At 44.7% G+C, this 23530-nt stretch overlaps 1 protein-coding gene across 1 annotated transcript in view; it reads left to right on the forward strand.

Moving 5' to 3' along the window:
* LOC144505067 (organic cation/carnitine transporter 2-like) overlaps positions 1–2750 on the forward strand; it is a 79521-nt gene extending 76771 nt beyond the window's left edge. The window contains exon 10 of the mRNA XM_078230815.1: positions 873–2750. Coding sequence (XP_078086941.1) covers positions 873–957 — 85 coding nt within the window. The 3' untranslated portion in view covers positions 958–2750. The remainder of the gene's footprint in view (positions 1–872) is intronic.
* Positions 2751–23530: the final 20780 nt, after the last annotated feature.

Here is a 23530-nt window from a genome sequence, read left to right on the forward strand (position 1 = left end):
TTTGAGGTCATGATAAGTGCTATACAAATTGTTCTTTTATGATTTTTTAAAAATTCTTCTCTGATTTTCACCCATGGTGATCACAGCAGTCACCGAACGTGTAATCTATTTCATTCCGAAAGGGTTGGCGACCTTAGGAACCTCTGAGGTTAATGGCAGAACCTTCGCTCAAGTTTCTAATCATACAGCCCACCACTGATCTCGCAGTGAACTTACTATCTCTTGATCTGTAGGTTAATGCCGCAAGTTACAGCAGATTTACTTGCAAAACTTGCAATGGGCATTAGAAGGATTAAGATGTCATCCGGAATTCCAGCGACGTTGATTTCATACCATATTAACAGTTCCAACAAGGAAAATGAGTCTGTATGAACTTAGCATGCGCTAAAATTTTAACTCGACATTTTTTTCATTCCTCCTGCTCATTTATTGTTGAACATAGATAATTTGTACTTGTTTCTCTTACCAATTGAGATTAATTTTTCGGATCAGCCTGAGCTTGATAAAAGGTGCTAATCCGACAAGCAGAAGGTGGGATTCTACGATCTTATCCATGGCCGCTCTGTTGCAAATGAGAACGGAGATTTCGGTGTTCCAGCTAAAACTCCATTCACTTTCAGCAGCACCGGAGAATCCCAGCCGTGAACAAGTTCGGAGATTTTCGGCGAGAAAATTTGCATTACCAATTTGCCTGACATCCCAGTGTGTTTTGTATTTAGCAGTCTATGACATAGTAATGACACACTTTAGCAAAGTCCATTATCAAATTACCAGACCCTAAACCTTTTTGCACTATTGAAATAAGCAACTATATCTACCCAGTGAAACAGGACAGGAATGTTTTAATTGATTTTCATTTGATTTGATTGCAGGTTCAAAATTAGAGATACTCACAGAAATCACTTTTATAGAAATGGAGAAAATGCTACAATGGTCTGCAAAAAGGAGGAAATTTAAGACAGCCCTGGTCACAGATCAGTAGCAATGGAAAAATGGACAATCAATCCTTTATTTCCAGCTAATATAATGGACTAACATTATCTCCTGGTGAAATATATTTAGCAATGAAATTGATATACTCAGGGACCATTAGCAAATAGTCATCAACAGGAATTTGAAGTATTTTATGTTTCTTAAATTTTCTCACTTATGTTTAGAAAAAATAATGTATTCTTATGTAACACAAAACTTGTACCTCAGTTTGGGCTAAAAGTGTGCTATGTGGTCGATTTTAATATTTGGTCAAAGGATCAGTGGAGCTTGCTGGCCAGTTGGTCATCCACTTCTGCAACAAAGAATTGGCTACAATTTTGAGGTGTTGACTTTAATTACAACCAGTTCGTATACCGCGGGGTACCAAGCGAAATTCCGATACAGCTCTGTGGTTTAAGGCCTTGCTATATTGGGCTGTCCCACCTGAAAGCAAAGACAGGGAGTGTGAGTAAGACAATAGCAGCTCAGGTTATTTTTGTGGAAACTAGAGGAGTATTCCTGTTCCTATGAATCTGACAAAAATAATCTTAAAAATTACTGTCAATGTACCTCATCAGTTCCCAATTCCTCTGGCACATACTTTTACAGGTTTCAATCTAAAATGGCTCCCTAAAAGGAGCATACCACTGAAAACATGCAGGAAATTAGTATGCCCAATAAGAGACTCTTTTCAAAATGTCACCAGCCTCCTCATTGAAGTTAATGGGACAGTAAGGTTACCAACTCCATTTGAGTCCTTCACTACCCTATTATTGCCAGGCAATAGAAGTGATTGTCAACCCTATTTGGGTCACATCCTCTCTCTGGTTTCTTCTCCTAGAAGGAACAATTTTGCCAAAGACCATGAAAGAAACAGCAACATCAAACCAGCGTTTTCCTTTCAGCTGATTGCTATTCCTGTCAACTGTTCCTCCTGCTTCATTCCTTCAACTTCAGTCCAAATTCTCAACTTTAGGGCAAATGTGGAGATGATGGCCCAGTGGTCTTATCGCTAGGCTATTAATCCTGAAATTCAGCTACACTCGGGGGACCAGGGTTCGAATCCCATCATGGCAGATGGTGGAATTTGAATTCAATAAAAAACATCTGGAATTAAGAATCTACTGATGACCGTGAAACCATTGTCAATTGTCAAAAAAACCCATCTGGTTCACTAATGAGTTTTAGGGAAGGAAATCTGCCGTCCTTACCCGGTCTGACTCCAGAGCCGCAGCAATGTGCTTGACTCAACTGCCCCCTGAAATGGCCTAGCAAGCCATTCCTTCTCAAGGGCAACTAGGGATGGGCAATAAATGCTGGCCAGCCAGCGACGCCCATGACCCAAAATAAGTTTTAAAAAATAGATCATCAGATTAGATACAGGAAGAAGAGATTTAAAATCAGCAACAGGGTCCTGAACTGAATTTAAGAGGAAAAGTTATCCTTTGCATAATATTGAAGAAATGGAGTAATAAATGATACAAATATTCTGATTGGAATGATAAAGGATAGGAAATATTGTATTTGTGGCTGACGATATGTCAATAAGAATTTAGATGGGAAGAAAACATTGCAATTTTATCTATTCTGGGTGGAGGTATTGGGATTACATATGATACAAAATATAAGCTAATATTTACGATGTCTTTTTAAACAAAAATCATCCTCTGGGGCAAGATGTGGACATTTGTCTGAAGCCATAGTTCGATTGCGAATTGTGAATGCATTCATTAATAATGTTCAGTTCAATTATACTGCAATACCATTTTCCTGAAATGATTTCTTTTTTGTTTGTTGATCTCTGGGTTACAATTATTCGCCTTATTAGGAAGTGTGGGTATTGATTGTGGATTGCTAAGCGATTGATGATTGTGAGGAATAAGATTGTAATGGAGGATTCGTTCATTCATTCATGTGTGCTCTATCTGAAGGCAGATCCTTGCCTCGTTGTTTGCTGATGCTTCATCCTGAGCCATTTTCTTGATAGTTTTTGTCACGTTCGCTTGCCATTACATTCCAGTCTCAAGGTCAGGACATGGAGGCAGGTCAAAAGTCTGCCTCCATTTGAATGAGAATCAAACAGAATCACAAAATTGTTAAAGCACAGGAGGCCATTCAACCAATCATGTCTGTGCAAGCTCTCTAAATGAGCAATGCAACTCCCCCCCGCCTCCTCCCCATAACCTTGCACATTCTTCATTTTCAGATAATAATCCAGTTCTCTTTTGAATGCCTCGATTGAACCTGCCTCCACCACACTCTCAGGAAATGCATTCCAAATCTGGCTAATAGGGTTTATAATTCCCTGGTTTCCCTCTGTCACCTTCTTTACATAGCTTTACATGTACATGCGCGAATCAAAAGAAATCTGGAAGATTACAGTTGGGGCATATAAAATGTTCTCACCTACTTCTTTTAATCATTGGGATGGACTCTGTCGTGTCCTCGAGCTTTATTTAATGACATTATTATCTTGCTGCAATCATACTGTTGAGTCCCTGTTCCTGATTCAGTAATTGTTTCCTTCACATGTCAGATACGCTGACCTCTTCCTCCACTGTGAATGCTGACTCAAAGTAATTATTCAGCACGTCCCCATTTCCTAATTATTATTTACAACATCACAGTTATTAGTTTAAGGAATCCGCATTCCTTCTGACCACCTCTTTCTCCTAACATAGTTGAAAAAGATATTCCTGTTGATTTTGATATCCTTAAGAGGTTTTTTTTTATAGTCCCATTTTGTGGCTCTTTATTATCTGGTATCACTTGCTACATTTAGTTCCTATTCCTGAATATTTAAAAAAATATATTCATTCAAGGGATGTCAGCCTTGCTGGCTAGACCAGCATCTATTGTCCATCCTTAATTGCCTTTGAGAAATTGATGGTGAGCAACTGTTGCAGTCCATGTGATTAACCATCCTTTCCGCTAAGCTCCTTTCCCAATCCACTCTAGCCATCTCTCGCCTCATTCCTTTGCAATTACAATTATTTAAGTTTAGCACAGTTGTTTGTGACCCACGTTTATCACTCTCAAACTGAATGCTAAATGCGACTGTGTTGTGGTCTGTTTCCTCAGGGATCTTTTACTCTGAGATCTGCCTCATTACCACTTCCAAAACAGCCTAATCCCTGGCTGGATCCACAACATATTAGAACATAGAAAAACTACAGCACAAACAGGCCCTTCGGCCCACAAGTTGTGCCGAACACATCCCTACCTTCCAGACCTACCTATAACCCTCCATCCTATTAAGCTCCATGTACTCATCCAGGAGTCTCTTAAAACCCTATTGAGTTTGCCTCCACCACCACTGACGGCAGCCGATTCCACTCGCCCACCACCCTCTGTGTGAAAAACTTACCCCTAACATCTCCCCTGTACCTATCCCCCAGCACCTTAAACCTGTGTCCTCTCGTAGCAGACATTTCCACCCTGGGAAAAAGCCTCTGAGATCTATGCCTCCCAACATCTTATACACCTCTATTAGGTCTCCTCTCATCCTTCGTCTCTCCAAGGAGAAAAGACCGAGCTCCCTCAGCCTATCATAAGGCATGCCACTCAATCCAGGCAACATCCTTGTAAATCTCCTCTGCACCCTTTCAATCTTTTCCACATCCTTCCTATAGTGAGGCGACCAGAACTGAGCACAGTACTCCAAGTGGGGTCTTATATAGCTGCATCATTATCCCCGGACTCATAAACTCAATCCCTCGATTGATAAAGGCCAGCACACCATACGCCTTCTTAACCACCTCCTCCACCTGCGGGGCCGATTTCAGAATCCTATGGACCCGGACCCCAAGGTCCTTCTGATCCTCTACAGTACTAAGAGTCTTTCCCTTTATATTGTACTCCTTCATCCCATTTGACCTACCAAAATGGACCACGACGCATTTATCTGGGTTGAAGTCCATCTGCCACTTGTCTGCCCAGTCTTGCATCCTATCTATGTCCCTCTGTAACTTCTGACATCCCTCCAGACTATCCACAACCCCACCAACCTTAGTGTCATTGGCAAACTTACCAACCCATCCCTCTGCTTCCTCATCCAGGTCATTTATGAAAATGACAAACAGCAAGGGTCCCAGAACAGATCCCTGGGGCACACCACTGGTGACCGATCTCCATTTAGAAAAAGACCCATCTATACCCACTCCCTGCCTCCTTTGGGCAAGCCAGTTCTGGATCCACCGGGCAGCAGCCCCTTGGATCCCATGCCCTCTCACTTTTTCTAGAAGCCTTGCATGGGGGATCTTATCGAATGCCTTGCTAAAATAAGGCGTTCGATAAGGTCTTGCTAAAATAAAATATTGTTATCGGAAAGAGTACACTTTAATTAGCAATGACTTGTTTATTTGTTGGGGATGAGGGAATAAAAATGACATAGGTTGAGGTTTTAATTGCATGGTGAAGTTTAAGAATTAATAAGAAAATAATGAAAAATGGTTAAGGATTCCTTTGTTACAGAAAACCAGCTTTCTCTTTTTTACAAAGGTTATACTGCAATTACTACCTTTGAGGTCCTGCTTTTTAATTTATTCCCTAGCTCCCTATATTCTACTTCCAGGACCTCATCCCTCTTTTTAGATGTGTTTTTGGTACTGATACATTCACCTGCAACTCCACAACCCCTGCCATCCCTTCAGAACGTCCTGCAGCTGCTCAATGACATGCTTGATCCTGGCACCAGGGAGGCAACATTCCATCCTGGTGTCACATCTGTGGCCATAGAAATGTGTATATTTTCCTCTTACAACAGAGTCCCCCATCACTACTGCTACCCCACTCATTTCCTCTCACCCCGACCACCCGGCTCCATCAACCCAGTGCAGCTGGGCCACTCGTGATGCTACGGCCCGGTTCTTGCTGCATTGCCCTTCGAAACCACCTCCCCCAGCAGTATTCAAGACGGCATTTGGACCCAAGGTTCTCCTGTACTACTTGACCAGTGCCTTTGCTCTGTCTGGCAGTCACTGTTAGTGCCTGTGCACTTTTTACCTGTGGTGTGACCACCTCACTGTATGTGCTTTTCACAAAGACCTCTTAACTTGCGCTTAATCCACAGACCACCACCACCCCCCCCCTCTTAACTTGCGCTTAATCCACACACCACCACCACCACCACCTCCCCCCCCCCCCCCCCCCCCCCCGCCACACAGCTTCAGTTCCAAAATGCAGACATGTCCTGCACATGTTGTCACCCTGGACATCTGAAGTGTTCCTGACTTCCCACATTGCACAGGAGCATTCTACATGGCTGAGCTGTTCTGCGATGACTTACTCTTAAATTACTGCCTTAAGTAAATAGAAATACTCACCAAGCCCTACTTACCAAGGCTGCTGCTCTTCTTTCTGAGGAAAGCTAGAAAAGGAAAGGATCACCTTGTTCTCTCTGAACTCCCTCAGTCACCAAACCACAACTTAAGGCACTCTACTACAGTCCAAAGCAGCACTCCAGTGCAGATGATGACTATGTTCTGAAGACCAGCATCTGAAAATCTTTTCTTAATGCAAGCTATAAATGCCATTGCAGTGTGAAACAGTCCCATGCTGAAAATTAGCCTCTGCATGAAGAATGCGTTCCGACAGTGGGCCTTCGTACAAATTGCCTGGTCTATTACTGTGAAAATCTCATCCAATCTGAGTTTGTCTGCAATATCAACACTTTGTTGCAAGATTATGTTCACTGTACTGAGCTCAGTAGGAACCGCGTTGATGACTGGGAGGTAACCAATGTTTGAAATTCTCTAAAGCAATGTATTGAAACCAGTTAATTCAGACAAAATATCATCATTCATTTCTGGCAACCTGCTGCGGAAGCACGCATTATCCAAGCTGTGCGCATCTTTCCTGGATGTACATATGATTTTTATCCTCTGATTGTACTCCCTCACCAAACAACTAGATGGTTGCCAGAACCAAATGTTTTGACATGGGCCTCCTCTCTTCCATCCAAAGTTCATGATGTCTTGGCACAAGGAAATAACCTTGAGACTGTTGATATCATCCATTGGGACTTGAGGGTTGTCATCTGCAAGCCCGCTTGTTATTGGCGTCCATGCAAGGAAATTAAACAGATCATCAGGCACTAAATCCTTTGCTGCATCTTGGACCTTGGAACTTAGTGGCCATTTAAGTGGAGGAATTACATCAGACTTAGTTTGAAATGAGAGCCGCCTCAGTGCCAGTGCAGCATGATAAGAGGGTCAGCGATCAGAGTTTGAGTCAGATACCCTGATGGGAACAGTGGCTCCAGGATCCATGTTAGTATCTGTGCCTGAAACATTCTCATTTGTACTTGTTCTGAAGACAAATCTCTGACTGCCTCCTCAACAACTTCATCTGTCGTAATATCATCAAAGCCCTTGTCGCTCTTGTTAATGTGAGATGATCGAAGAAATTTTAAGAAGGGATTTTTTCATGCAAAGAACTCACAATTATGTCATCACCCTGCATGTTTTGCAAATTTCATGACAACATTTTCTCCAAAATGTTCATTTTCTGGAGGATGAGAACATTGATTTTAGTGATGTGTTCTCTAGACAAATGGTGTGGATGTGAATTATTTCTATGGATGGGACTGGGATCACAGATATAGGTTGAGAGGCTGCAGATTTAAAACTTGAGATGAGGAGGAACTACTTCTTGCAGAGGGTGGTAAACTTGTGGAACACACTGCCCCATAGCGCGATGGAGTCTGAATCATTAAATGGTTTCAAGAAGGAGATAGATATATTTTTACTTAACAAAACGGGTTAAAGGGATGTTGGGAACAGGTAGGAAGGTGGATTTGAAACCAGAAAGAAATCGGCCATGGTCTAATGGAATGGCGGAGCAGGCTCAAAGGGCTGAATTTGACTACTACTACCTCTAATTCCTGTGTTCCTGTGAAATGTATTTTTTTCTGAGACACAGCCCATGGCCAACTGGAAGTCTAGTCCTCGCCTGGTTCGGTGACATTCCTTCTTGTCCCACTGAGTTGTTTCTTATTCAGCACTGTCCTGCTACTCTTCCACCTGGTTCTCTTTCATTCACTTCCTCTAAATAAAAGGTGTGACTATGGGTCCCAGTTATACCGGTCTCGTTGTGGGATATCTGAAATATTCCTTCTTCCAGTCCGACTCCAGCCCCTCCCACAACTCTTACTAGTATATCAATGACTAATTTGATTTGATTTGTTATTGTCACATGTATTAGTATATAGTGTACAAGTATTGTTTCTTGCACACTATACAGACAAAGCATACTGTATATAGCAGGAAAGGAGAGGGTGCAGAATGTAGTGTTACAATCATAGCTAGGGTGTAGAGAAAGATCAATTTAATACGAGGTAGGTCCATTCAAAAGTTTGATGGCAGCAGGGAAGAAGCTGTTCTTGAGTCAGCTGACATGTGTCAAAGAACAAAGATAAGTACAGCACAGGAACAGGCCCTTCAGCCCTCCAAGCCTGTGCCGATCATGATACCTGCCTAAATTAAAACCATATGCACTTATGGAGTCCGTATCCTTCCATTCCCATCCTATTCATGTATACATCTAGTTGCCCCTTAAGTGCCAGTATCGTACCTGCTCCCACCACTTCCCTGGGCAGCGTGTTCCAGACATTCACCACCCTCTGTGTAAAAAAACTTGCCTCACACATCTCCTCTAAACTTGTCCCCACGCACCTTAAACCTACGTCCCCTAATACTTGACTTTTCTGCCCTAAGGAAGAGCAATCTGTCTATGCCACTCATAATCTTGTAAACCTCTATCAGGTCACCCCTCAACTTCCGTCATTCCAGTGAGAACAAACCGAGTTTATCCAACCTCTCCTCATAGCTAATACCCTCCAGACCAGGCAACATCCTGGTAAACCTCTTCTGTACCCTCTCCAAAGCATCCACATCCTTCTGGTAGTGTGGTGACCAGAATTGTACACAATATTCTAAATGAGGCCTAAATATGGTTCTGTATAGCTGCAGCATGACCTGCCAATTTTTATACTCAGTGCCCTGACCTATGAAGGCAAGCATGCCATATGCTTTCTTGATTACCTTATCCACCTGTGTTGCCACTTTAAGTGATCGGTGGACATGTACACCCAGATCTCTCTGCCTGTCAATACTCTTATGGGTTTTACCATTTACTGTTTAATTCCTACCTGCATTGGACCTTCCATAGAACCATCTGGCAGCTCATTCCAAACTCCCACCACTCTCTGTGTGAAGAAGCCCCCCCCCTAATATTCCCTGTAAACTTTTCCCCCCTCACCCTTAACCGATGTCCTCTAGTTATTTTCTCCCCTAGCCTCTGGAAAATGCCTGCTTGCATTCACTCTATCTATACCCATCATAATTTTATACACCTCTATCAAATCTCCCCTCATTCTTCTACGCTCCAGGGAATAAAGTCCTAACCTATTCAACCTTTCTCTGTAACTCAGTTTCTCAAGTCCCAGCAACATCCTTGTAAACCTTCTCTGCACTCTTTCAACCTTATTAATATCCTTCCTGTAATTAGGTGACCAAAACTGCACACAATACTCTAAATTCGGCCTCACCAATGTCTTATACAACCTCACCATAACACTCCAACTCCTATACTCAATACTTTGATTTATAAAGGCCAATGTACCAAAAGCACTCTTTACGACCCTATCTACCTGTGACGCCACTTTTAGGGAATTATGTATCTGTATTCCCAGATCCCTCTGTTCTACTGCACTCTTCAGTGTCCTACCATTTGCCTTGCATGTTCTACCTTGGTTTGTCCTTCCAAAATGCATTATCTCACACTTGCCTGGATTAACCTTCATCTGCCATTTCTTTGCCCAAGTCTCCACCCGGTCTATATCTTGCTGTATCCTCTGACAATCCTCTTCACTATCCGCAACTTCACCAATTTTTGTGTCATCTGCGAACTTACTAATCAGATCAGCTACATTTTCCTCCAAATCATTTATATATATACTATGAACAACAAAGGCCCCAGAACTGATCCCTGTGGAACACCGCTAGTGACAGCCTTCCATTCAGAAAAGCACCCCTCTGAAGCGTGATCTCCCCTTCACAAAACCATGCTGTCTGTCACCAATAAGTCCATTTGTTTCCGAATGTGAGTAAATCCTGTGCCTAAGAATCTCAGACTTTTGTATTGTTGCGGGCTTTGATGTCAGCCTTTTCATTGATCACAACTTTACTCTTTGAGTAACCAGACAAATACCAGAGTTTTCTTAAACAAGTGTTTTAATATAAGCTATGGCAAGGACATTGGGAAGCTGCAGTTCACATCCCTGTAGCTAGCCAGAGTGGCATATTCCAAAATACAAAGGCAATTAAAGTTTTCAAAATCTGTTACAAGTAATTAGCATAAACCAATCACAATCACTTTATGCTTATTTCATTATACTGTCCAATCAGCATGAAAACCTCATAGTACAGCTCATTTCGGTATCTGTGGCTCACTCCCATTTTCCAGTTACTGATGTCTGATTTATGTGCTTTGCCAGTCTAATGGCCTTGGTGTCTGTCTGTGAAGGCTCTTATAAGAAGACCTTTGTTTTTCAGCCTATGTGATTTTTAACTTGTGTGACTATTAACCCTTTCAGTCCCCCCTTTAGCCATTGGATGACTATCCAAAAAAGGCCAATATGATGTTGAGAATACCGTTCCCAATCCTTCAGGTGGCCAGCCATCCAGATGTTGAGAGGTATCCTAAACTATTCTGCTATAAATTTCAGCTTTTAACTTCTCCCATTTTACTCAGGGCGCCGTGGGACACTACCCTGTACCTAGAGTCATCCCCGTCCTGAATATTTCCCACCAATTGGTTAGGTGGTTCCCTGAACAAACCAATGGTGTGTTCATGATCGAATCAGTCTGTTGGCAGTCTGGGTGGCTAGGTTCACCTGTTTACATCCCTTATGGGCCTGTTCTTTGAAGCGCCTGACGTATTCATGTGTAATTTCCATAGCCTCTCTCATGGCCTATTGGACAACTTTCCCCAGAGTCTTGTCAGTGTACAATGAGTCATCCCACCAGGCACCAAATGCATATTCCGACAATTTTCCCGACAAGTGTTACTGTCTCACATGAGTCAGTCACTTGCAGAGAAAAACTGTGATTACTTTCACAAAGTCAACCCATATGATCTGTGTTTCCAAGGTGATTATGCATCACTGCATGGGGCCCACCTGCACTACTTTCAATGCCTCCTTCAATGGTAGGATATCAATGATTATCTTGCTGGTGTTCCCTAGAGGCTTGAGGGTCCGACAAACACACACTATGTAATGCTCTAATTCTGAACAGCATTCTGTTGTCCTCACGTATGCCAGGCCCTCTTTATGGGTCATGTATCCTTTAGATCCAGCTCGGTGAACCCAATCCCCTTCTGTCCCTAGGGTTTGATTCGAATCTGTAGCTATCCTTAAAGATCTCATTGGACATACTTTCCTGTGGTAGCGTCATAATTAATATTATAGCCCCCTTCACTGGACCTCCTCTTGATTGAGTGACTACTAATTTACGTCTGTCCCGTGAAAGTTGAGAAAGTTTATTCTTGCACAGGCAGACAAATAAATGTCAGGGTAATAATAAATCTTCAATGTCATACCTAACCTCACCTATCAGATTTCTGGCGAGATTATTACATGCCCACCCTTTGTCTTGGGCCTCAGTGGTCTTAATTATCCTTCAATTATGTGATTAAATATTTCTAGGAGTCTCTCACCCTGTAGGTTTATTAAGGTGAATACATATTCGGTTCCATAGGCTCCATACTGTAGTCCCTTTCCGGTTTCCATGGCAACCCAGGATGAATAGCTATTCAGTTCAGAAAATTGTGCTGAATTAACTACAGAGTTTGCACTCCAAACAATTCCCCGATACCTCCCAAAATGCTCCTTTATGTCATATCCGTGGTTCAGGGGCAAATCTGTAAATATAATCATCAATGATTCCTTGCAGCTGCATTTCTGCCCATTTAATGGCATTAGGATGAAGGTGGCATGTTGAAATGTAATATTGCTAATAACCCAAAACCGTGTAGGTTACCCCTAGAGATACCATTGTCACACCATGTAGTAAAGTTTAGCTTTCCCAATCCTAACTAACCCGTCTGGGGAGCTCTCTCATGTTTGGACATGGAGTAGGTTTTTGACATCCACAGGTATTAAGCTGGTAACATCTAATATCTCTACAATCAAGTCTTATCACATGTTTACATAATTCTTGACAATATGGGCTTAAAGTAAGTTAAATACTCAAATTCCCTCTGTGAGTCTTCTTCATCTGTGAGCCCCATCTCAGACTATCCACAGTCTGGACCAGAGATTCAGATTGGCCTGGCCTTTCTCGGGGCACAAGAACATCGGATATCCAGATGTTGGGTTTCTTTATCCACTCTCCTGTTCCTCCGTTGTGTAGCTGACGTATACAATTCCACGACAGTCATCAGAGTAAATAGGAACTTGTGAAAACATTAATGTTGGTTCCCACCAGTCGGGTGGTTGTCAGGTTTGTTAGGGTCCTTGTATATTTTTGACAGAGTATAGTGCTTCCACCCACTTCCTGTCCTTGTATTTACAAATGCGCATGTATCACCTGTCATAATTACCTCGTATGGTCCATGCCATCGCAGTTGGAGATCACTGCGCTCCAGTCCCACCTTTACTATCACCCTGTGGCCCACTTGTGGTACTCTTGATTTTTCAACTTGCTGGCCCCTCCTGATCCTGCACTGCCTATCAGTCTCTTAACCAAATTGTTCACTCAATTCTCTAACGTACCCTCGGATCCTGCCTCCATGTGTCAGGGCATTGGTTCATCCCTCTATGATTTGCTAAAGCAGCGTAATCTCTAGTGTGGAATTTTTTAAAAATTCATTCGTGGGGCATGGGTGCCACTGGCTGGCCAGCATTTATTGCCCATCCCTAGTTGCCTGAGGGCGGTTGAGAGTCAACCACATTGCTGTGGCTCTGGAGTCACATGTAGGCTAGACCAGATAAGGATGGCAGATTTCCTTCCCTAAAGGACATTAGTGAACCGGATGGGTTTTTCCAACAATCAACAATGGTTCCATGGCTATCAGTAGATTCTTAATTCCAGGCATTATTTTTATTGAATTCAAATTCCACCATCTGCTGTGGCAGGATTCGAACCTGGGTCCCCAGAAATGAGCTGAGTTTCTGAATTAGTAGTCTAGCGATAATACCACGAGACCATCACCTTCCCTGAATGCTTCCACCCACCTAGTAAATTGATCCATAATTACTAGGCAATATTGCTTTCCTTTTTGATGGGGGTAACGGACTTATAAAATCAATCTGTTTCTGTTCCCAAGGTCCTCTGGGAAGAGGCTGGTAATGTAGTTTTATTTTTATTGCTTTTCCAGGGCTGCCCTGGGCACACGTAGTGCACTGCTGGCAAAATTGTGCTGATTTTCTCCCCATTCCCTTTCACCACGAGCATCGGCCCATTATATCTAACTTATTTTTCTGTCCGGTATGCTGTGTCCCGTGGTGAATCCCCAGTAAGAATCTTCTGATGCTTCTTGAGGTGACCACTTTCCCTTTGGTCCCATTTCCCATTTCATGCTATGTTGTTGGTCAAGTATTGTGCATGTCTGAGACCTGTTCTTAAATGTATAATTGCAAGTACATCCAAACCATTGAGTGGGTCTATTTTGGACTGGTTTCTTGCATATCAGTTACTTCATACGTAACTCGTGCATACTTGTACAGTATCGCGTACTTGTACAGTATTCCCTACAGTGCAGAAGGAGGCCATTTGGCCCATCGAGTGCACTGACCACCATCCTACCCAGGCCCTATTCCTGTAACCCCACATATTTACCCTAGCTAATCCCCTGACACTAGGGTCAATTTAGCATGGCCAATCCACCTAACCCGCACATCTTTGGAGTGTGGGAGGAAACTGGAGCACCCAGAGGAAACCCACACAGGCAGCGACCCAAGCTGGGAATCGAACCTGGGTCCCTGGCGCTATGAAGCAGCAGTGTTAACCACTGTGCCACCATGAGAGAGACTCGCAGTTGGTGCGTTGCCTCCCAGGTGCCAAGGTCCGTGATGTCTCGGATCGTGTTTTCGGGATCCTTAAGGGGGAAGGAGACCAGCCCCAAGTCGTGGTCCACATAGGCACCCAAGACATAGGTGGGAAAAGGGATGGGGATGTAAGGCAGAAATTCAGGGAGTTAGGGTGGAAGCTTAGAGCTAGAACAAACAGAGTTGTTATCTCTGGTTTGTTACCCGTGCCACGTGCTAGCGAGGAGAGGAATAGGGAGAGAGAGCAGTTGAACACGTGGCTACAGGGATGGTGCAGGAGGGAGGGATTCAGATACCTGAATAATTGGGGCTCATTCTGGGGTAGGTGGGACCTCTACAAACGGGATGGTCGAGACCTGAACCAATATCCTGGGGGGGAAAATTTGCAAATGCTCTTCGGGCGGGTTTAAACTAATTCAGCAGGGGGATGGGAACCTGAATTGTAGCTCCAGTGTACAGGAGGTTGAGAGTAGTGAGGTCATAAATAAGGTTTCAAGGTCGCAGGAGTGTACCGGCAGGCAGGAAGGTGGTTTGAAGTGTGTCTACTTCAACGCCAGGAGCATCTGGAATAAGGTGGGTGAACTTGCAGCATGGGTTGGTACTTGGGACTTCGATGTTGTGGCCATTTCGGAGACATGGATAGAGCAGGGACAGGAATGGTTGTTGCGGGTTCAGGGGTTTAGATGTTTCAGTAAGATCAGGGAAGGTGGTAAAAGAGAGGGAGGTGTGGCATTGTTAGTCAAGGACAGTATTACGGTGGCAGAAAGGACATTTGATGAGGACTCGTCTACTGAGGTTGTATGGGCTGAGGTTAGAAACAGGAAAGGAGAGGTCACCCTGTTGGGAGTTTTCTATAGGCCTCCGAAAAGTTCCAGAGATGTAGAGGAAGGAATTGCAAAGATGATTCTGGATAGGAGCGAAAGTAACAGGGTAGTTGTTATGGGGGACTTTAACTTTACAAATATTGACCGGAAAGGCTATAGTTCGAGTACTTTAGAGGGGTCAGTTTTTGTCCAATGTGTGCAGGAGGGTTTCCTGACACAGTATGTAGATAGACCAACAACAGGCGAGGCCACATTGGATTTGGTACTGGGTAATGATGATGTGGAGATGCCGGCGTTCTTGCTCTATCCCTGCTCTATCCATGTCTCCGAAATGGCCACAACATCGAAGTTCCAAGTACCAACCCATGCTGCAAGTTCTTACTGGGTAATGAACCAGGCCAGGTGTTAGATTTGGAGGTAGGTGAGCACTTTGGTGATATTGACCACAATTCGGTTACGTTTACTTTAGCGATGGAAAGGGATAGGTATATACCGCAGGGCAAGAGTTATAGCTGGGGGAAAGGAAATTATGATGCGATTAGGTGAGATTTAGGATGCATAGGATGGGGAAGGAAACTGCAGGGGATGGGCACAATTGAAATGTGGAGCTTGTTCAAGGAACAGCTACTGCATGTCCTTAATAAGTATGTACCTGTCAGGCAGGGAGGAATTGGTCGAGCGAGGGAACTGTGGTTTACGAAAGAAGTTGAATCTCTTGTGAAGAGGAAGGAGACTTATGTAAAGATGAGATGTGAAGGCTCAGTTAGGGCGCTTGAGAATTACAAGTTCGCCAGGAAAGACCTAAAGAAAGAGTTAAGAAGAGCCAGGAGGGGACATGAGAAGTCTTTGGCAGGTAGAACATAGAACATAGAAAGCCACAGCACAAACAGGCCCTTCGGCCCACAAGTTGCGCCGATCACATCCCCACCTCTAGGCCTATCTATAGCCCTCAATCCCATTAAATCCCATGTACTCATCCAGAAGTCTCTTAAAAGACCCCAACGAGTTTGCCTCCACCACCACCGACGTCAGCCGATTCCACTCACCCACCACCCTCTGAGTGAAAAACTTACCCCTGACATCTCCTCTGTACCTACCCCCTAGCACCTTAAACCTGTGTCCTCTCGTAGCAACCATTTCAGCCCTTGGAAATAGCCTCTGAGAGTCTACCCTATCCAGACCTCTCAACATCTTGTAAACCTCTATCAGGTCACCTCTCATCCTTCGTCTCTCCAGGGAGAAGAGACCAAGCTCCCTCAACCTATCCTCATAAGGCATGCCCCCCAATCCAGGCAACATCCTTGTAAATCTCCTCTGCACCCTTTCAATGGCTTCAACATCTTTCCTGTAATGAGGTGACCAGAACTGCGCGCAGTACTCCAAGTGGGGTCTAACCAGGGTCCTATAAAGCTGCAGCATTATCTCCCGATTCCTAAACTCAATCCCTCGATTAATGAAGGCCAGTACGCCGTACGCCTTCTTGACCGCATCCTCCACCTGCGAGGCCGATTTAAGAGTCCTATGGACCCGGACCCCAAGGTCCTTCTGATCCTCTACACTGCTAAGAATGGTACCCTTCATATTATACTGCTGCTTCATCCCATTGGATCTGCCAAAATGGATCACCACACACTTATCCGGGTTGAAGTCCATCTGCCACTTCTCCGCCCAGTCTTGCATTCTATCTATGTCTCGCTGCAACTTCTGACATCCCTCCAAACTATCCACAACACCACCTACCTTGGTGTCGTCAGCAAACTTACCAACCCATCCCTCCACTTCCTCATCCAGGTCATTTATGAAAATGACAAACAGCAAGGGTCCCAGAACAGATCCCTGGGGCACTCCACTGGTCACTGACCTCCATGCAGAGAAAGACCCCTCCACAGCCACTCTCTGCCTTCTGCAGGCAAGCCAGTTCTGGATCCACAAGGCAACAGCCCCTTGGATCCCATGCCCTCTCACTTTCTCAAGAAGTCTTGCATGGGGGACCTTATCGAACGCCTTGCTGAAGTCCATATAGACCACATCCACCGCTCTTCCTTCGTCAATGTGTTTGGTCACATTTTCAAAGAACTCAACCAGGCTCGTAAGGCACGACCTGCCCTTGACAAAGCCGTGCTGACTACTTTTGATCATACTAAACTTCTCTAGATGATCATAAATCCTGTCTCTCAGGATCCTCTCCATCAACTTACCAACCACTGAGGTTAGACTCACCGGTCGGTAATTTCCCGGGCTGTCCCTGTTCCCTTTCTTGAATATAGGGACCACATCTGCAATCCTCCAATCCTCCGGAACCTCTCCCGTCTCCATCGACGATGCAAAGATCATCGCCAAAGGCTCCGCAATCTCCTCCCTCGCCTCCCACAGTAACCTGGGGTACATCCCATCCGGTCCCGGCGACTTACCAACCTTGATGCCATTCAATAGTTCCAACACATCCTCTTTCTTTATGTCCACATGCTCGATCCTTTCTGTCCACCGCAAACCAGCAGTACAACCACCCAGATCCCTTTCCACCGTGAATACCGAGGTAAAGTATTCATTAAGCACCTCCGCCATTTCTAACGGTTCCGCACAAACTTTTCCCCCTTCACCTTTTAAGGGTCCTATGCCTTCACATCTCATCCTTTTACTCTTGACATATTTGTAGAAAGCCTTGGGATTCTCCTTAATCTTACCCGCCAAGGCCTTCTCATGACCCCTTCTCGCTCTCCTAATTTCCTTCTTAAGCTCCTTCCTACATCCCGTATACTCCTCTAAATCCTTAACACCTCCTAGCTCTCTGAACCTTCTGTACGCCTCTCTTTTCTTATTCACCAGGTTCATCACAACCTTCGTGCACCACGGTTCCCGTACCCTACCAACACCCCCCTGTCTCATCGGAACGTTGTCATGCAGAGCTCCAGACAAACATTCCTTGAAAATCCTCCACTTTCCTTCGGTACTTTTCCCCAAGAATGCCTCCTTCCAATTTACCCGTCTAATTTCCTCCCTGATGACACTGTATTTCCCTTTACTCCAGAGAAACACTTTCCTAGCCTGCCTGATCCTATCTCTTTCCAATGCTATTGTGAAGGAGATAGAATTATGATCGCTATCCCCAAGATGCTCACCCACCGAGAGATCCTCCACCTGTCCAGGTTCATTAGCCAGCACCAGATCAAGTACAGCCTCTCCTCTAGTAGGCTTATCCACATACTGTGTTAGGAAACTCTCCTGGACACACCTAACAAACTCCTCTCCATCCAAACCCCTAGCCCTAGGGATATTCCAATCTATGTTTGGGAAATTAAAATCTCCCATCACGACAACTCTGTTATTCCTACATCTCTCCAGGATCTGTTTCCCCATCTGCTCCTCAACATCTCTGTTACTATTGGGCGGCCTATAGAAAACACCCAGCAACGTTACCGACCCCTTCCTGTTCCTAACCTCCACCCACAGAGACTCCGTAGTCAATCCCTCCACTGCGTCCACCTTCTCTACAGCCGTGACACTATCCCTGATCAACAGTGCCACTCCCCCCCCTCTCTTGCCTCCCTCCCTGTCCTTCCTGAAACATCTAAAACCCGGCACCTGAAGCACCCAGTCCTGTCCCTGAGACATCCAAGTCTCCGTAATGGCCACCACATCACAATTCAAAGCAGCAATCCACGCTCTAAGCTCATCCACTTTATTCACTACACTCCTGGCATTAAAATAGACACATCTCAGACCTTCAGCCTGAGCACTTCCCTTCTCCATCACTCGTCTAACCTCCCTCTTACCCTGTTTACATTCCTTATCTATTTGCGAGCTAACCTCCTCGCTCTCAGTCCCCTCATTCCGATTCCCTCCCCCCAACCTTTCTAGTTTAAAGTCTCTCCAGTAGCCTTAGCCACCCTTCCCGCCAGGATATTGGTCCCCCTGGGATTCAAGTGCCACCCGTCTTTTTTAAACAGGTCACACCTGCCCCTAAAGAGGTCCCAATGATCCAAGTACCCAAATCCTTGTCCCTTGCTCCAGTCCCTCAGCCACGCATTCATTCTCCACCGATTCCTGTTCTCACTCTCCCGCGGCACAGGCAGCAATCCCGAGATTACTACCTTTGCATTCCTCTTTCTCAGCTGTCTACCTAACTCCCTATATTCTCTTTTCATGACCCCTTCCCTCTTCCTACCTATGTCAGCAGTACCTATATGCATCATGACCTTCGGCTCCTCTCCCTCCCCCTTCAGGATTTCTGGGACTCGACCAGAGACATCCCGGACCCCTGCACCAGGGAGGCAAACCACCATCCGAGAGTCCCGTCTGTGTCCGCAAAAACGCCTATCTGACCCCCTCACCGTAGAGTCCCCAATTAGCACTACCCTCCTTTCCTTACCCTTTTGCACTACTGGGCCAGGCTCAGCTCCAGAGACACTGCCACCGCTGCTTCCCCCAGGTGGGCTGTCCACCCCAGTAGTACTCAGACAGGAGTACTTATTATTAAGGGGCACATCCACCGGGGTGCTCACCATCAACTGAGCTTTCTCCTTCCTCACTGTTACCCAGTTGCCCTCCTCCCGTGGTCCCGGTGTGACCACCTGCCGATAGCTCCTGTCAATGACCTCCTCACTATCCCTAACCCGGCGAAGGTCCTCGAGCTGCAATTCCAGTTCCCTAACATGGTCCCTTAGGAACCGCAGCTCAACACACCCAGCACAGATATGGTCGTCCGGGAGGCTAGGAGCCTCCAGGACCTCCCACATCCTACATTGGGAACAACATACTGGCCTCACACTAATAATTGCCCTTTTAAACACACAGGGAAAAAAAAGTGAATGAAAATTTTAAACTTACCTTTCCTCCTCCTGTTTTCTCCAAAGCCCTGCTCTCACTGGGTCTTTTTTTTTTAGGTTAGAGGAGGAGGGAGGGTGGGATATTCTACAAGTGTAGAGTATCGGGATTCCTCTCTGTTCCAATTTATTGGGGAAAAAAAAAATCTCTCTCTCCCAGACCTCCCTGCGCGACCACTTCCGGGTTTAGATATTTTTAAAGAAAAAACCCGCGAAAATGTAAGTTAAAAATAACAGCGCTTACCCGCAGCACTCCTCTCGCGAATCTCTCCCTCTCTGCTGCACTTCCAAGACGCAAGATCAAGGAAAACCCTAAAGCTTTCTATAGGTATGTCAGGAATAAAAGAATGACGAGGATAAGATTAGGGCCAGTCAAGGACAGTAGTGGGAAGTTGTGCGTGGAGTCTTGAGAGATAGGAGAGGTGCTAAATGAATATTTTTCATCAGTATTCACACAGGAAAAAGACAATGTTGTCGAGGAGAATACTGAGATACAGGCTATTGGACTCAACGGGATTGAGGTTCATAAGGAGGAGGTGTTAGCAATTCTGGAAAGTGTGAAAATAGATAATTCCCCTGGGCCGGATGGGATTTATCCTAGGATTCTCTGGGAGGCTAGGGAGGAGATTGCAGAGCGTTTGGCTTTGATCTTTATGTCGTCATTGTCTACAGGAATAGTGCCAGAAGACTGGAGGATAGCAAATGTTGTCCCCTTGTTCAAGAAGGGGAGTAGAGACAACCCTGGTAACTATAGACCAGTGAGCCTTACTTCTGTTGTGGTCAAAGTTTTGGAAAGGATTATAAGAGATAGGATTTATAATCATCGAGAAAGGAATAATTTGGTTAGGGATAGTCAGCACGGTTTTGTGAAGGGTAGGTCGTGCCTCACAAACCTCATTGAGTTCTTTGAGAAGGTGACCAAAGAGGTGGATGAGGGTAAAGCAGTTGATGTGGTGTATATGGATTTCAGCAAAGCGTTTGATTAGGTTCCCCACGATAAGCTATTGCAGAAAATACGGAGGCATGGGATTGAGGGTGATTTAGCGGTTTGGATCAGAAATTGGCTAGCTGTAAGAAGACGGGGTGGTGGCTGATAGGAAATGTTCATCCTGGAGTTCAGTTACTAGTGGTGTACCGCAAGGATCTGTTTTGCGGCCACTGCTGTTTGTCATTTTGATAAATGACCTGGATTAGGGCGTAGAAGGATGGGTTAGTAAATTTGCGGATGACACCAAAGTCGGTGGAGTTGTGGACAGTGCGGAAGGATGTTGGAGGTTACAGAGGGACATAGATAATCTGCAGAGCTGGGCTGAGAGGTGGCAAATGGAGTTTAATGCGGAAAAGTGTGAGGTGATTCACTTTGGAAGGAGTAACAAGAATACAGAGTACTGGGCTAATGGTAAGATACTTGGTAGTGTGGATGAGCAGAGAGATCTCGGTGTCCATGTGCATAGATCCCTGAAAATTGGCACCCAGGTTGATAGGGTTGCTAAGAAGGCGTACGGTGTGTTAGCTTTTATTTGTAGAGGGATTGAGTTTCGGAGCCATGAGGTCATGTTGCAGCTGTACAAAACTCTGGTGCGGCCACATTTGGAGTATTATGTTCTGGTCGCCGCATTATAGGAAGGATGTGGAAGCATTGGAAAGGGTGCAGAGGAGATTTACCAGGATGTTGCCTGGTATGGTGGGAAGGTCTTATGAGGAACGGCTGAGGGACTTGAGGCTGTTTTCGTTAGAGAGAAGAAGGTTAAGAGGTGACTTAATAGAGGCATACAAGATGGTCAGAGGATTAGATAGGGTGAACAGTGAGAGCCTTTTTCCTCAGATGGTGATGGCTAGCACGAGGGGACATAGCTTTAAATTGAGGGGTGATAGATATAGGACAGATGTTAGAGGTAGGTTCTTTACTCAGAGAGTAGTAAGGGCGTGGAGTGCCCTGCCTGCAACAGTAGTGGACTCGCCAACATTAAGGGCATTTAAATGGTCATTGGATAAACATGTGGATGATATTGGAATAGTGTAGATTAGATGGGCTTTAGATTGGTTTCACAACATCGAGGGCCGAAGGGCCTGTCCTGCGCTGTAATGTTCTATGTTCTACACCACCCCTGTATTCAGAATTTGCAGCAGTTACATCCCAACATTGTAAATGGTTCACTTACTCTGTCTGCCCATGCTGGAGAATCTGGGACTTGAATACAAATAAATTCTCAAATATCTTAAAGCTACTGCAAGTCTTGTTCCATTTGCACTTAGCTGCCACAAAAACAAAGCAAATCTATCCTGCTTGGAGCAGAATGGGTTAACTCATCTGAACATACCCGACAATTCAAAACCTTAAAACCTTGTAATTCCCCAATTCCTGGAAAAATAAATACATCTTCAGCTGTCTCTGTTAGTTTCAAAAGAGGGGGAGTAGAAGTTCTCAATGGATGTCATTCCATCATCACTCTTTTTAAAAATCTAGCAAGCATTCGGGACCCTGGACTAATTCCTTTCTGAGAATTTAGTTTTCGAATTTCCTTTTCATTGCCAATTGTATCAGGAATATATCTTTCAACCTGACAAGAAGTTTTGATTCAACATCCATCCAACACGGGATTTTCATAATCACTTCAAATATCCCAAATTTTAATTAACGCCACCAAATTAAGACTATCACATTTTCACACTTACTCCAATCCCCCCAGCCTACGCTTAAAATTTGCACGATTAATTGTTTCCCATAAATCTGCCTTATTAAATTAAGTAAGAAGTTTAACAACACCAGGTTAAAGTCCAACAGGTTCATTTGGTAGCAAAAGCCACACAAGCTTTCGGAGCCTTCAGCCCCTTCGAAAGCTTGTGTGGCTTTTGCTACCAAATAAACCTGTTGGACTTTAACCTGGTGTTGTTAAACTTCTTAATGTGTTTACCCCAGTCCAACACCGGCACCTCCACATCATGATTGTCCGACTCAGCAGAGCATATAGAAGCCGCACGCTTGGGACGTATAACTAGAAAAACCGGAGGGGTTGCAGAATTCATTCTCAGCATCTCTGGTAGAGTTTTAATTTTTGAGGAGACGGAAGGTTTATTGAGAAATCCCAGTGAGTGAGTTAAAGGATTGATTTTTATTATTTTTAGGGGGTACTTATTCTCAGTAAGAAGTTTAACAACACCAGGTTAAAGTCCAACAGGTTTATTTGGTAGCAAAAGCCACACAAGCTTTCGGAGCTCCAAGCCCCTTCTTCAGGTGAGTGGGAATTCTGTTCACAAACAGAGCATATCAAGACACAAACTCAATTTACATGAATAATGGTTGGAATGCGAATACTTACAACTAATCAAGTCTTTAAGAAACAAAACAACGTGAGTGGAGAGAGCATCAAGACAGGCTAAAAAGATGTGTATTGTCTCCAGACAAGACAGCCAGTGAAACTCTGTGGGAGTTACAAATAGTGTGACATGAACCCAATATCCCGGTTGAGGCCATCCTCGTGTGTGCGAAACTTGGCTATCAGTTTCTGCTCAGCGACTCTGCGCCGTCGTGTGTCGCGAAGGCCGCCTTGGAGAACGCTTACCCGAATATCAGAGGCCGAATGCCCGTGACCGCTGAAGTGCTCCCCAACAGGAAGAGAACGGTCTTGCCTGGTGATTGTCGAGCGGTGTTCATTCATCCATTGTCGCAGCGTCTGCATGGTTTCCCCAATGTACCATGCCTCGGGACATCCCTTCTTGCAGCGTATCAGGTAGACAACGTTGGCCGAGTTGCAAGAGTATGTACCGTGTACCTGGTGGATGGTGTTCTCACGTGAGATGATGGCATCTGTGTAGATGATCCGGCACGTCTTGCAGAGGTTGCTGTGGCAGGGTTGTGT

Source organism: Mustelus asterias, chromosome 16, assembly GCF_964213995.1.
Source record: "Mustelus asterias chromosome 16, sMusAst1.hap1.1, whole genome shotgun sequence".
In the NCBI taxonomy this organism is placed as follows: domain Eukaryota; kingdom Metazoa; phylum Chordata; class Chondrichthyes; order Carcharhiniformes; family Triakidae; genus Mustelus; species Mustelus asterias.